Source organism: Panthera leo, chromosome B2, assembly GCF_018350215.1.
Source record: "Panthera leo isolate Ple1 chromosome B2, P.leo_Ple1_pat1.1, whole genome shotgun sequence".
NCBI lineage: Eukaryota > Metazoa > Chordata > Mammalia > Carnivora > Felidae > Panthera > Panthera leo.
In genome coordinates this window covers 62,532,871-62,549,357 of record NC_056683.1, presented here as the reverse complement: position 1 = coordinate 62,549,357, position 16,487 = coordinate 62,532,871, and the positions used below count along the sequence as shown (strand labels likewise).

At 34.8% G+C, this 16,487-nt stretch overlaps 1 protein-coding gene across 1 annotated transcript in view; it reads left to right on the top strand.

Moving 5' to 3' along the window:
• LMBRD1 (LMBR1 domain containing 1) overlaps nt 1–13,825 on the top strand; it is a 112,755-nt gene extending 98,930 nt beyond the window's left edge. The window contains exons 15-16 of the mRNA XM_042939131.1: nt 12,339–12,430; nt 12,573–13,825. Of these exons, the coding sequence (XP_042795065.1) occupies nt 12,339–12,430; nt 12,573–12,689 (209 nt within the window). The 3' untranslated portion in view covers nt 12,690–13,825. The remainder of the gene's footprint in view (nt 1–12,338; nt 12,431–12,572) is intronic.
• The last annotated feature ends 2,662 nt before the right edge of the window (nt 13,826–16,487 follow it).

The following is a 16,487-nucleotide window of genomic DNA, read 5'->3' as shown; positions in this document are numbered from 1 at the left end:
TAGTCCTATTTGTCTTGAACTTCTGAGGTAAATTTATAGATGTGCTAATTTCCAGGATTCTATATTATCATTTAATTTTACTTACCTATTATTCCTGTGTTTTTTCACTTAACAAATGTTTACTGATATCTACCATGTGTCAGACATTTTTCTGTGTATTAGTGATATAACAGTGAACAAAATAGTCAAAATTCCTGTCCCCATGAGGCTTACTTAGTAGAAGGAGGCAAATAAGTATGTCAAGTGTTAAGTATTATAGAGAATAATAAAGGGCTAAAGGAGAGTGAGTGGTGCCCAGAAGGAGGGATGATTGGAAATTTTGAGTAGAAAGGAAATTACTACTGAGAAGCTGTCATTTGAGCAAAACGACCTTAAACAAGTGAGGAGCAAAGGCAGCTATCTGGGGAAGAGCATTCCAGACCTAAGAAATGTGCAGAGTGGGAGTGTGCTGGAGGAGGTAGAGGAACAGGAAGCAGTCAAGTTTAAGGACTTTAGCTTTTACTTTCAGATGCAAGATTGTGAGCAGAACAATGACATGATGTTCTCAAGGGATCACTTTGATCACTGTGTTGCATATAGGCCAGGGCTTGGCACACGTTTTCTGTAAAGGATAAGATAGTAAATATTTTATGCTCTGTGGGGCACACTGTTCAACTCTGCTGATTGCAACATGACCGCTGCCATAGATAATACATTATGGATGGCTGTGGCTGTGTTCCAGTAAAACTTATAAAAACAGGTGACGGGCTGAATGTAACTCTTAGGTTATAATTTGCCAAACCTTGAGATAGGCCATTATAAACCCAAGGACAAAAACAGGTTGCCAGAAAGCTTTTGGAGTAATCCAAGGGAGAGCTTGGGGTGGTGCAGGTGGCAGGAAGTGGTCAGATGCTGATGTATTTTGAAGGTAGAACCAGTAGGATTTGCTGAGGAATCTAGTATAAGATAGGAGAGAAAAAGGAGTCAGGGGTTATTTCTATGTTTTTGTTTTTGTTTTTGTTTTTTAATGTTTATTGTGAGAGAAAGCACACGTGTGAGTAGGGGAGAGGCAGAGAGGGAGAGAGAGAATCCCAAGCAGGCTCCACAGTCAGCACCCCCTGCTGATGTCTATGTTTTTTAGTATTTTAATTAGAAAATGATACTTAATATTATATATTTACTTATTAGATAACATCTAGAATAATTATCTTTAAAACCAATATTTGTAGCTATTAAGGTTATACATTTTTTCCTTGAGCCTGTTTGACTTTGCTTAGTTTATGGTATTACTTCATAAGTTGGAAACTAACAAGATAACTTACTAACTTCTTAGTCTATGGTTAGTCATTGCACATTTTCTCATTAGATTTCCCTTAAGGCTGAGAGCAAGTGTGGTATGTGGTATGTGAGGTTAGGGCATTACCTCATGGTCAAGAAAGCAGGCAAAATAAAGATGTGAGCCTGTTAGCTATCTGTGCATAGCTCTAAATAAGATTTATCAATCCAATGAAAATAATATATAGAGCCTACCTTATTCTGTTAAATGTTTAAAATGAATAGTTTTTAGAGTGCCTGGGTGGCTCATTGGGTTAAGTGTCCAACTTTTGATTTCGGCTCAGGTCGTGATCTCATGGTTTGTGGGATTGAGCCCCATGTTGGGCTCTGGGCTGACAGCACTGAGCCTGCTTGGGATTCTGTCTCTCTTTCTCTCTCTTTCTCTCTTTCTGTGTCTCTCTCTCCCTCTCTCTCAAAATAAATAAATACACATGAAAAAAATAAAATGAATAGTTCTCGATAAAGAGAATACAAACTATTACATAAGGACCTTGGACTATACTTACTGACTTCATTGTGTCTCACACTACCACCATTCTTCAAAGCACAGTTACCTTCAATCCACTCTTTCTGCACACCTAGTCAGCTGCTAAGGGACTGTAGCCAGATTGACCCTCAGATCTCACCTGCATGACATCTCACATGAATTGCTGTACCTTTTAACTAGTACTCCACTCTAATCCACACTACCCAGTGCTATTAGCTTAATTGTCCTGAAGCGGTGATTATCGAGTTTATGCATGCATCTGAGTCTCCTGAAGGCTTGTTAAACATAGATTACAAAATTTTTGATTCAGTGAATCTGAGGTCAGACTCCAGAATTTTCTGAGCATTCTGATCTGGGAGCCACAGTGTGGAAACCACTATTCTGAAGTACTCTGATAATGCCATTCCTTCAGTAGAAACCTTAAGTTCCTCTACCCTTATCATCTGACAGATTCAGACTAGGATTGATGGACTACCACTATTTAATCCATCCTTCAAATATGTAGGATTTTTCCATACATTTTCTGAACATGACCATCTTTTCCACCTTTACTTTTTAACTATTTGTCCTTGAAATGTCACAACTAGTTTCTGTTGTCACCCTGCCCATGTTCATCACCCAGAATCCTGACTATCTGATGTTTACTTTAAACCTGACCTTCTGATTTGAACCTTCAAACATGTGTGGTCTCTTTTTTTCCTTTGAATTCCCATAACATTTACTTGTTATCACATTACCTTACTCTGTCTTAATTTATAGTCATTTATATATCTTATCTCTGTTCTACTCTTTCTTAAATAATCTCTGTGCCCAATATGGGGCTCGAATTCATGACCTCTAGATCAAGAGTCACATGCTCTAATGACTAAGCCAGCCAGACACCCTTTTATAGCTCCTTCAGGCTAAGAAAATGTTACATAAGTATATTTTTCTGTCTCCCTCAAAACAACAATTTGTAGAATTAAACTACTTTTTTTATTTGTTATTTTTTTCTCTTTTTAAAAAATGTTATTAAAGTATCATAAAATATTAATATACCTAGCATCTTGTAGCTTCTTGCTTACTTTATCTGTTGAATGAAATCCATTGTACCTTCTAAGTCCCTACTGACTTCCTTTTCTTATTTGGTTCAATTGCTTTCTGATTCTGCTGCTCATCTATAATGTTATAATTTCTCTTCACTGGACTTTTGATGCATTATAAACCATATCTTTTTTCTTGATTTCTTCCCCCAAGCCTCTGGCTTTACTTGAGCTTAAAAAAAAAAAAAAAAAAGACATGCTTTGTATGAAATACATATCAGAAAACACCTATATGTCTGAAAACTATTTTGTTCTCAGTTGATATAATTGATGGGTTGTTTGGTTATGCTTAGAATTCTGTATAAGAAGTTATTTCTTTTAGAACTTTAAAGGCATTGCATCATCTTCTGTCTTTCATTTTTAACTGGTGAGATATCTAATGCCAATGTATTTCTTCTTTTGAAGCTAACTTGGTAAGCTCTCTTTTCTCCACTTTCCTTTTGGGAGCTTATGTTCATTAGTTGCTGGATATCTTCAGTTGATCATTTGTCTTATCTATATTTCATATTTTATGCCTACCATTTTTAGTCTGGATTCTTAAGTATGTGTTCAGCTTTATCTTCAGACTATATCCTGAATTTTTTATTTCATATAACAAAGTCTTACTTTCCTCAAGTACTTTAGTATTCTGGTCTTTTTCAAACATCTTTGTTTTATGGATGTGTAATATCTTCTCCAATATCTGAAGGTTTTATACATTTTTCGTAATGGTTTCCTTTAAATAAAATCACAATTCTGTTTGTCTAGGAACAGTTCTGTTTATCTTATTCTTTCTCCTTCATGCTGATATTTTCTATATATATCTGATAGTGTATTCATATTTATGTTAATTTATATTTAAGTGTCAGAAACTAGGAGGCCTCATCATGAGAATTCTGTGATTGAGGTTTCTAGTGATCCTTAAATTTATATTTTATAATAAATAGGAGGGAAACCAGTTTTACTGGAAAGCTTTTAAATGTGGCTTTTCATCTTCCAGATTTTTGTTGAAGTCTCTAATCACCTGATGGCCTTCTTCCCATTCTATTTGCTGTTAAAAGATTGCTCCTGGCTTTATTCCTCTACTCTAGCTTTAATGAGGTTCTGGGAAGGACAAGGAACAAATGACTGTGCCCAGTCTGTCATCTTGAACCAAAAAACTTTTGTTCTCAACAGATTGAAATAGTCCTTCATGGTTAAGTACTGTAAATTTATAATATTTTACTTGACAAATAATAAGTTTGTGAATTGATAGCTTTATTTGATTTAAATCTACCCATCAAATACTACCATACCTTGGTGATCACCAACTATATTTGGCTTCAGATACCTGAGCAGAAGAGAGACTAATGTATTAGCCAGCTGTGAGTTCATTAATTTACCACAGGAAGCACAACTATCAAAGAAACTAGAGGCCTGGGTTAGTGAACTCTCACAAGAGACAAAGAATCTGTATGGAAAATCAGATTTATAGTCACATAGTTTCTAGGTAGGCATGGAGTCAGAAAGAGGGCCTCATTGATCTTACTGGCTGGTAAAATCCAGCTGAGATAGCCTAATGTCTTGTGTCTCTTGTCAAGTGAGGTTGCCATGCAGACCAGAAAATTAGGTATTGACCAGAGCATCATTTTTCTTGGATTTTGCTTGAGATCCCGAGAGTTTCTTGATATCAAAGTTCTTTTTCTAGGTGATGATAAAAGCTCAACTAAGAATAGTGAAGTTAATTAGGTATAAGCTTTCTAAGTTCTCTGGAGTCTATGCCAAAGCCAGTCTAGGTAATTTGTGAAACTTCTCAGCCACGAATATGCAGATTCTTGCTTAAGGTTGCTAACTCCTAAAACATCAGCAATCACATGTAGATTTCTCTCTATTTTTAATTCTCAGAAGGTCAGTCTATCCTGTCATTGTATACCTCGGGCAGATATCATCTTATTGTCACTTACAAAGAAACTGACACCTCCGTTTTCTATCTCCAACTTTAGTATTTTTTACTATACCCACCAAACTATTTTTTTTACATGAAAAAATTAAGTAGTGGAAAACAATTGTTTTCTATTCCCTTTTTTTATTTGACTATCCTTGGTCAATTAAGACTAATAAATAATATGGGGAACTTGGGTGGCTCAGTTGGTTGGGCAGCCGACTGCAGCTCAGGTCATGATCTCACGGTCTGTAAGTTCAAGCCCTGTGTCGGGCTCTGTGCTGACAGCTCAGAGCCTGGAACCTGCTTCAGATTCTGTGTCCCTCGACCCCTTCCCCACTTGTGCTCTGTCTTGCTCTGTCTCTCAAAAATAAATGTTAAAAAAAATATAGAAAAAGACTAGTAGATAGTAAATCTTGTTAATTTAGAGTTTACTAATAAGTTTGTGATTATTTCTACAAGTTATATGCTAATGCTTACCTTTGTAACTCCTTTTTATAAATTTTATATGGCCGGTGGATAACACAAATGAAATTAAGAACATTCTTTCTTGGAGCACTACATAATTTAGCACCTTTGAAATATCTTAAACTTACTTAAATGTAATCAGAACTCAACACCAGTTATACTGGCTCTTAAAATTAATCACTATAAAACTCATTGTTTAGTGTAAAACATCTGACAAGTGTTATCTTTATTAACCAGATATAGTTTGTGTATTCATAAAACACAATAAAACTATTTCCTTTAGAATTTTGATTTTTAATGTTCACCAATTCTTTCTTTCCCTTTTACTTGGCTCCCCCAGTGAAATTTAACAAAATATTGATTTAACTATATGCTATTTGTTAATTTTTTTTTTGATTCATTTTATTTAAAGATAGCAAGTGAGTGGGGGAAGGGCCGAGGGCAAGAGAGAGAGAATATCTTAAGCAGGCTCCACAGGGCTCCATCCCATGACCCTGGGATCTTGTCCTGAGCCAAAATCAGACCCTCAACCAACTGAGCCACCCAGATAACCCCATTTATTAAATTTTAAGATAAATATACAACTTTGGTTTTTATTACATATTTAAAATTTTTTTCTGCTTTTTTTTTTTTTTTTTGGAAGTATATTGCCAGTACCTCTTTTTTTATTGAGATGTAATTTGTTAGTATCTCAAAGGTTTTTATGTGTATATATTTCATATGCTTTAAGTCTGTTTGACAGTAAAACAGTGATTAACTGGGATTTTACTTCCAAAATCTTTCAGTCCAACCTGTTTTTCTATCCTGACAGCTCACGTTTTCACTCAGATTGTCTCCTGACTTAGTGAACTTCTATCTACTCTCAATCCCCTCTGCCAGTCTACATTCCACTCATGTTATTCCCTTTCTTGAAATCATTTGATAAATAATTCCTAATCATATCACAATAAAGTCAAGCTCCTTAGCCTATGTACAGTTAAGATTTACATGTCTATTCTAAATATTCAGTAGTATCAAGACCCTAAGCAGAAATCAGAGTTAGCATAATCAGGGGCAACCATGAGACATAAAGTGGCATTCTAAATAGTCCAGATGTCTGTTTTTGTCAGACAAAATATTTGCCTTAAAGTTTAAAGTTCATTCTCCATGGCACATGAATTTTCTCAAAGGCCTTCTCTATATATGCATATGTAATATAAGAATTCATTATATAAGTTAAGTACAGATATAGAGTGTAATTAATTCTGAGTTGATTTCAGGTGAAGGTATAACATGATGACTTAATTGTGGCTTAAATCAACACTACATGTTTTAAAAATATATTTGAAGTAGAAGTTGTGGTTTATCATAGTTAATAACCAAAGTTATTTTAGTGTCAGTCAGCACACATTAACAGTGACATACGGGGGCGCCTACGTGCCTCAGTTGGTTGAGCATCTGACTTCGGCTCAGGTCACGATCTCATGGCTCGTGAGTTTGAGCCCTGCGTTGGGCTCTGTGCTGCCGGATGCTTTGGATTCTGTATCTCTGTCTCTCTCTGCCCCTCCCCTGCTCACTCTCTCTCTCTCTCTCAAAAATAAATAAACATTTTTAAAAATGACATAACAATTTAAAAGGAAAGAGGAAATACATAATATAAAATTTATCAGGTATATTTATAATGGTTGCTGTTACATGAAAAATAGAGATTTAATTGCACTTTCTGTTATTCATCTGTTTGATAATAAGTGAGAAGAGATGGAGGAAGGGTTGACCATCATGTCAGTAGTCAAAAGTATCTTGTTTTATTCATGCGCTCCAGATATCCTTTCCTGGGTCTTAATTTTGATCCTTTTTGTGTGGCCACCTTATCAGAAAAAAAAAATGTTTTTATCTGAACCCTTATTTTAATTTTTCATTGTTAACAGTACTCTTTAGTTTAATTAGAACTTTTATATGTCTTTATGAGGAACAACAGAAATTTCCTGAACAGTTAATTTTAGAACACAATCCTTAAATGAAATATCCAGTGATTTAAATTTATTTTGAAGGTCAAACCAAGTTCAAAATACTTAATTATAGGGGCACCAGGGTGGCTCAGTCTGTTAAGCATCTGACTCTTGACTTTGGCTCAGGTCATGATCTCACAGTTCATGGGATCAAGCCCTACATCGGGCTCTGTGCTGAGGGTAGAGCCTTCTTGGGATTCTCTCTCTCTCTTCTTCTGCCCGTCTACCCCACTTGCACTCTTTCTTTCTAAAATTAAAAAAAAAAAATCAACAAAATATTTAATTACAATTTTTTAGATAACTGTATAAAGACATCCATAGATCTCCTAGATATCCATGATTCAGGTAAACAGCTGGAAGATGGCAGATGGTGAGGAGAAAAGCCCCCTCTGTTGATTGAGTGTGGAATCATCACTTGGATATAATATATTTGCATGCACTTATTAACCAAAACTCTTCTGTGGACATATACCACTTTATATCAATATAAACATAATGATATATACATTACATATAAAAATAGCTATAAAGAGTTGTTACATACTGTGTGTATGGATTTGTGATCTAGTGTCATTTTTCAACAACATAGAAAACTAACAATGACTACCTTTTAATGTTATTTTAGAAGGTTTGTGTCAAATCTACAGCCTTTAAAAATGGTAAACATGTAAAATAACATGATAGGAAAAATGAGATACATTTTTTTGTGGTGGGCCAAACAATCAGTGGTGATAAGACAAATTAAAATGTCACTGAATGGTTTATTAGACCTCTATGGAAAAATAAGTTGATTTGACTGACTTCTGCCATTTCAGCCTCTGTTTTAAAATCCCCGTTCTGGGGGCGCCTGGGTGGCTCAGTCGGTTAAGCGGCCGACTTCGGCTCAGGTCATGATCTCGCGGTCCTTGAGTTCGAGCCCCGCATCGGGCTCTGTGCTGACAGCTCAGAGCCTGGAGCCTGTTTCAGATTCTGTGTCTCCCTCTCTCTGACCCTCCCCCATTCATGCTCTGTCTCTCTCTGTCTCAAAAATAAATAAACGTTAAAAAAAATTAAAAAAAATAAAATAAAATAAAATCCCCGTTCTGGCCCTGAGATTTCTAACTCAGTGGTGTTTTGAATCCCGAAATATCTTTCAGTATGGAAAGGAGTAATGGAACTTTTATTTTTAAAGTTTAGAACATTGTAACAACGTGGAGAAGGTTGAAGAACTTTTCTCAAACATGTTTATACTTGTAGGGTTAAGCTCATAAAATACTTAAGCCATAGAAGATACTGTTCTTGTTTTTAAAATAATTGTTAACAGGCGTTTTTTGCACAAGTCCCAGCCTGTCCCTCTCTTCATTTCTGAAACATTCAAATGGATTATTTTTATTTAAGGGTATATTACTGTTTAGCACATATCATATTACTGAATTATACACATTTGAATTTCGCTAAATCCATTTGTGTCTGAATTTCTAACTGAACCAACATGAATTCTCTCCTTGGTGAGTTAGAAAGTGCACCAGGTTGAGTTGTCACACAAAGAAAACTTTTATTTGCAGCAGATAAGGAGATCATGTGGAATGGCTTCCAAATCTGTGACTCCCCAAGAGAGGGTGAATGAGTACCCTTTGTTTAAGGTTGGGGTGAATATTTAGATATGGAAGCCTTGTAGTCATATGTAGAGGAAGCATAAGGTCACACATGAACCTTAAGAAGACATGTCTATACATATCTATATGTATAGACATGTCTATACATATGTTATATGTGATGTAAATGAGGCTAAGGCTCCTCCTTGGGCAGACGTTCAGTATTATAATGAAGTAAAGGTAATTGCTGGTCATTCCAGGGATCACTTCTTGGTGCATCTGTGCAGGCACAAGTCAGGGGTTTAGCTCAAATGGTCTGGGTGATCTAGTCCAGTGGGAGGTCTTGTCAGGGCAGTCACCATCACCTGGGGGTGGTTTCCAGTTTCATTTGCCTGAATTGAGAGGTAAGCAAGAAAGAAGTGCTTAAGGAAAAACATAAGACAGAGATTAGTGAATATAAGCTAGTGGGCAGTAAAGGTCAGGTCTTGGGGTCTAGGTGGTGACACTTTGACTATAGAGACATAAAAATAATGAATATAGACACAATAGTCATGATACCGATGTCTAAGCCATTATTTTCTTTACTACTATTGGACATATACTTTAAAAATCTTAATATTAGTTGTTTTTCTTGAGACCACTTGAGCCGCTCTTAAGTATGTTCTTTATCATGGGTTCAGTTATACCTTGAAGAAGGGGGAAAAAAAAAGAAAGAAAATTAATATTAACTGCCACTTTGCACGGAGATTTTGGTATACCTCATTTGGTCTTTAGAATGACCCTGTACAGAGGCAATCTCTCCATTTCACAAGCATAGTCTCAACAGTTCACATTTGCCCATTCACTTGGCAAGGAAGTGGCCAAATGATATTTGACACTGTTTGTCAGACACCAGAGTCTGGGTTCTTCCTTCACCATACTGGACATTGTAGTTATACTTCATATTCATGATCTATGCAAGTCTCTCATTTTGACATCCTTGGAATCTTGTCAGATTTTAGTTACATTAGAAAAGGTACTATTTAGCAATACAATTTTTAAATAAAATACCCCTTTTAAAAAATTTTAGCTTACTTTGGCAGCTATTTTAAATATGAATGCCAGGTTCACTGATGGATACTTTAGAGTACTCAGACTTATCTAATGGGAAAAGTGACAAATTGAATACAGGCATACCTCGTTTTATTGTGCTTTGCTTTAGTAATGCACTTTGCAGATACTGCATTGTTTACAGATTGAAGGTTTGCAGCAGCTCTGCCTGAGCAAGTCTGCTGGTGCCATTTTTACAACAGCATTTCTTCAATTCATGTCTGTGTCACATTTTAGGATTCTCACAAAATCCCAACTTTATTATTATTATCATATTTGTTATGGTGATCTGTGATCAGTGATTATGAGTTGCTGAAAGCTCAGGTGATGGTTAGATTTTAGCAATAAAGTATTTTTTAATTGAGGTATGTATATTGTTTATTTAGACATAATGCTGTTGCACACTTAGACTACAGCTTAGTGTAAGCATAACTTTTATATGCGCTGGGAAAACAAAAACAATTCATTTTATTTGCTTCATTGCAATATTGGCTTTATTGAGGTGGTCTGGAACCTAACCTGCAATATCTCCAAGGTATGCCTGTAATTCTGTTACTTTGAAGCAAGATCTGTAGTGGAGGTGAGAATAAAATATTGTGGAGCAGAGTAAATGACTAATGACTTTCCTCTCTGTGATTCTCCTCTGTTAGACTGAACTCTCATCTCAGCACAGCACCCAGCTATAATCTTGAGTGCTAGTAACCATAGGACAGGAGATAAACATTTGTTCAGACGCCACTGCTTGAAGCCATTTTGGTTTTTGTTAGAGAGCTTTGACTTTTCCTTCTAGACTTTTCTGTTGAGAAAGAGAGAAAAAAATATGAAGGAGGCCCTTGATGGGGGACAGTAGATCATCATTAGATTGGTGGTTCTTGTTTATGAAAGGAAGAGATTGCTTCTTTATTAAAGAAGAAATAAAAAAAAAAAAAAAAGATTGCTTTGTCCAGTTTGGTATTGAGCAATTCAGAAATAAATGTTTGAAGTACAGTGGAAGGGATTAGAGTAGATAAGATTTAGATTATCTTATATGTATGTAACATATCTAAAACTTTACGTAACAAGTCTTGTATTTGTATAAACTATAACCTAAAGGCTATTCTCAGAAAACCATGTGATAGCCCCAAAATAAAGTGTATTAGAACCCTTGTGTAATAAATTGAGCTACAGATTCAGCTTAATTTTATGTTTTAAGAGAAAATAGCATTTATTGATGACGATAAGAGAGTTGGTAAAATTAGAAATCAACAGTGTATTTATTTTCTTAATCAGCTATAGGATTATGATATTAGTCTCCTAACTGCATGTGAAATTTCTTGCCATTGTCAATTTTGGTTAAAATATGCAGAAATCAATAGACTGGAAAGAAGTTGCCTTGTAAGATAAGGATTTTCTTCTGTAATGAACGAAGGGCCCTCTGAAGTTTAGAAGGTTAGAATCCTTTATTAGCTGCAGCATATATAATTTTTCAATCAGATACATTATATTGTATCTGTTGCCCCAGCCTTTTCTGAATGGTTTTAATAAACGAATATTTCCTTAGATATTATTTATCAGATATATGTGTATATGGATAGAGGACTCTGTAAGCTAATGAAAATACTCTATTTGGATAAAACTAGTATGGAGTCTGACAAAAATGTTAAACAATCAGTCTCTTTAAGAGTTACGTTTTTCTTTATGATTGATTCATTTTGGTGTATGATTTATTTTTAATTCAAAATTTAAATACTAATCTAAAATTCAAGCAATATCATATTAGTAAATAACAATTTTGTATTTAAAAAAGTAGCAGCCTTTTCAATAGCATTCTTAAAAAGAAAAAAAAAATCTCAAAAAACTCTCAAATTTGAGCTGTCCTGAAAATTGGATTCTTAGAAAAGTACAACTTAATTATAATCAATTCTGATTACTTTGGTTTTTTTTGTTTGTTTGTTTTGTTTGTTCTTTTGTCTTCATCAGGGGAACTTTTTATCTGTTTTGTTTTAGCACATATCTGACACTCCATGTTTAAATGCTTTTTCTATTTCAAATTAAACTAGCCTCTCTCTCTCTCTCTCTCTCTCTCTCTCTATATATATATATATATATATATATAATGTATATATATAATCTTGGCTTTTAAGTATATATATAATATATATATATATATATTATATATATATACACATAATCCAATGTAATCCTGGCTTTATATATATATATACTTATATAAGCCAGGATTACATTGGAGACATTCATTTTTTTAAATATCCTATTATTTGGTAATTTATAAGGGTACTGAAAGAGTGGACTTTGGAGAAGGACCTAGATTTCAGTCCTATCTCTAACACTTACTGACCATGGCCATTATTTGGTTAACAGTCTTTTAGATAAAGTATTGATAGTCCATTTCAAGAAAGAAAATATCTCACCATAGTCCTTTATTTGCTTTTATAGATCAGTGTACTGTTACCCGGACGTACCTGTTCCTTCACAAATTCTGGTTCTTTAGTGCAGCATACTATTTTGGTAACTGGGCCTTTCTTGGGGTAAGTACTGTTGTCATACCTAGGGATGATTTGATCCTTAATTTCCCATTTGTATCACAGTAATGACATTGGATTTTAAATTCATTACTTTCTGAGTGATTTTAGATTTAAGAAGTAACATGTAACTTATTTAAATTTATAGGTATTCTTGATTGGATTAATTGTATCCTGTTGTAAAGGGAAGAAATCAGTCATTGAAGGAGTAGATGAAGATGATTCAGACATAAGTGATGATGAGCCCTCTGTCTATTCCGTTTGACAGCCTCTGTCGTAGGGGTTTTATAAGGCTGACTGAATGTCTGTTATGCATTTTTAAAGTGTTAAACTAATATTAGGATGAACTGACTAGCTTTCATCGAAAATGGGAGCATGGCTATTAAAAAAAACTATATTTTTTATGTTATCTGAAGTAACATTGTATCATAGATTAACATTTAAAATTGCTATAATAATTCTATGTAAATATAAAACTATGGATTTTGTGAAGGAATGTTTGTGGAAATTTTTTTTTTCTCTAGTGTATAATAGTGTTGAATTGATTAAAAATCTTCCAGAACTAATATTCCCTTTTGTCACTTTTTAAAAAACATAATAAATCAATTGTATCTGTGCCTTTGGGTCTCTAGAGTAATGTGGAATTCTGAAGTGTCTATAAGTGATTGTCTAAAAATAATACTCACAAAATAGCTGACAAATAAATGTTACTCCCCTCTGCAACTTGTTTTTCTGTTTTGTACATTAAATCAGTAGTGCCATTCAAATATATTTCATGAACAGATTTCAGGCTACCTAGTGCTATGAGACCGTGGCATTCCAAGATGTGTTCTATTGTTCAGATATTAATCCATGAGATATCTTACCACCTCTACAGGAATTAAGGCCTATACATTGTTGTAGGTAGCCCACCTCAACATTTGCCTTCCAGCATAAATGTGAGCGTTGTCAAGAATAATTAACCTTGAAAAAAATCATTTTACTGATTAGTTTAATACATTTGACATTTCTGGCTTTAAAGGTTTTTTTTTTCATTCCAAAGATTTATAATTTTCAAAAGGTATAAGGAATGTTACATAATACTGGTATTTTGAACACATTTTGGATAGTGAGAAATCATCACAAACAATATTGTAAATCAGAACTCATAAAAAGCACAAATTAGAACTCTTAAAAAGCCCATCTTTGAAGTAAAATACCATTAACTTTCTGAAAAAGTCTTAGGAATTAATAGCCATCTCCCACTAAATTCTTCTTGCCCTTAATTTTTGTGCCACTCTCTTTTGTTCTCATTCTTTGTCTGTCCAGATATACCTTCACAGCCTTCATGTTTGGCTTCTTCATGCACCCTTAAAGTTATTTACCGAATTTCATTCCCTTTGTTTTTATTTTATATTTTCTTTCTAGATAATCTCCTGTACCCTGGGCTTCCATCTATATTGTTGGATTATATCATATCATTAATATATTTATTATTTTTTCCTAAGCTTCAAATTTTACTTACCTGTTAACTAGAAATGAGTACTTCAATTGGAACTTGAACTTCTCACTTTTCTGAGCACACCAAGCCTCCTTCTCTATTGTTTTTGTTTGTTTTGACAAATGGCACCAGCATATACCTGATTGCCTAAAGCAGAGATCAAGCAGAACCCCTTATCTCCTGTGTATACCTGACTCATCAGTCAAGTATTTGATTTCTACTTCTTAACTATCCTTCCATTTGTCCTCTCTTCTCCATTCTTACTGCCAGTCACTTTGTTATGGACGGAGTTGTGTTCCTGAAAAATTCTTGGGTTGAAGTCCTAACTTCCAGTACCTAAGAATATGAGTGTATTTGGAGATGGGGCCCTTTAAAGAGGTAAGTTAAGGTGAAAAGAGGCCAGTATGTGGAGCCCCAATTCAGTAAGCTGGTGCCTTTATGAGAAGAGGAAGAGAGACATCAGGGATATACACAGAGAGAGAAAAGACCATATGAGGCCATCTGCAAATCAAAAAGAAGACTCTGGAGAATCCAACCCTGCTGCACCCTGATCTTGGATTTCTAGCTTCCAGAACTGTGAAAAATAAATTTCTAATGTTTAAGCCACACAGTCTGGGGGTTTTTGTTATGACAGCCCTAGCAGAGTAACACAAAGTACTTGAACTTTCTCACTGGATTTTGTGCCAAGCCCTGACTCCTTTCAGTCTTACCTTGATAATACAAATCAGATTATTCCATTACTTTGCTGTGAAAAGTTTTCATTTACTTTGGAATGAAATCCTTTTTCGTCATGTGACACGTAAAGCCTTTCTGGTATGTTTCTTACCTGACTGTCCTGCTTTCTGTGCTATCCTCACACTGATCACATGAGCCAGGTATCTCACCATTATCCAAGTGGCTGATTTCTCAGATCTCTTGTCTGTTGAACTGTTCTTCTTCCTATGATACCCTTCCCTTCCTTTTATCTCCTAAGAAAATCCTTATTCTTGAAATCTCCTCTGGTACTCTTTCCCTAAGTCTTTCAGGCAGTTAGGTGGTCTTTACTCACATGGCACCCTGTGGAGTGTGATGTCATTTATTGCTTTCATGTGTGCTGCCTCTGGAAGGTAAGTCCTTGAACACCTGTCTGGGTTTTCAAGTTCGTCCCTGGTGCCTAGAATAGTTCCTTGCACTTGGAAGGCACTCAGTTGACAGGCAAATTTGTTAGTTAGAATCTTTAAGTCTGAATACATGATTTAAGCCTATATAAACCATTAGGGTAAGGGGAATGTATGTTTGGCCTACTTTTAAGATTTATTTTGCTTTATTATGAAAATATTGCCCTATTTGTCTTGAATACTAAATATACATTTTGTTACTGCTAGGGTTAGTTTCTGTTGTTATTTGTGTCAGAGCAACTGTTAGCTTTTCATTTGGCTAGTTCTATTTTTTAAATATGTTTTTTTTTTCTTCTTAGATTCTATAAATTTGCTTCTTGCCTATTTAGAAGTTTACTTTAACAAAGTTTCCCCCGACCCCTCAGTCATGGAATGGCTTTAACTTTATATTTTATGACGCTGATTGGAGTTTTGTGACTTCACTAATGAAGGACATACTTTCTCTGAAGTCCTCTGAAAATGCCTAACTTAGAGATCATCCCTAGTGATGCCTTTCTAAAAAGTCAAGGCCCTCTTATTCCATGCAAACTTCAAACAAGTAATTAATTTGTTCAGACATGCAGCAGGGAACTGGCAAAATGAGGACCCTGGAACTGACATCTGTCACAGTGCCACTATGCCAAAGGCAATAAAAATGCATATTCTTTTTTTTTTTTTTTTTAAGTAAAAGGGAAAGAAAAGTAGGAGCTCCAGGAAAACAACATGGATACAAGAATGCTTAAAGTATACTGCTGAACTTTTCAGTGAATATACATAGTTACAGTAATATACTGTTTTAGAATTAATCCATAGAGCACAGTAGACATTGATTATGGTGCTGCATGTAAATATCAACCTTGACACTGTAAAAAGACAGCTGTTAAAAATTAGAAGATTGAAAGGAGGTGGAAGAAGACCTAAGGGGAGAGGGCATTTATATCCTTAGTTCACAGGAGATTGGTGAGGGGTGGAGGACGTGAAGAAAGGAGAGAGACTGTCTCTGATAGAGGAGGCAGAGAAGAAAGAAAAAAAAAGTTATAAAGGTAACCAACAAAGCATGATAAAAACTAATAACTTGGGGGTTGAGGGAAGAAAAGAAAGCAAGGAGAAATGGTCTCAAGCAGGCAAAGTTCTTTTTTACCATGGAAAGTCAGTAGATGTTTAAGATGGATAAACTTAGAAATAGCAATATGTTAAAATGTAACAAATAAAAGATTAAAACAATGAGGTATTGTTTAAAAGAAATCTTATCAGAAGATAAAATAATCATTGCAATTATACGTAAATGTATCTTTGAATTTCCTGGCAGCAAAGACAAAAAGACTATGATGGATGATGAAGTTTTTACACCGGATAAAAGGAAGCACTTAATTTTTCCTGGAGTTAATTTTTTCTGGCACCAGAATTTAGAAGGAGGTTACATTGTGAATTCTTACGTAAAGAATGT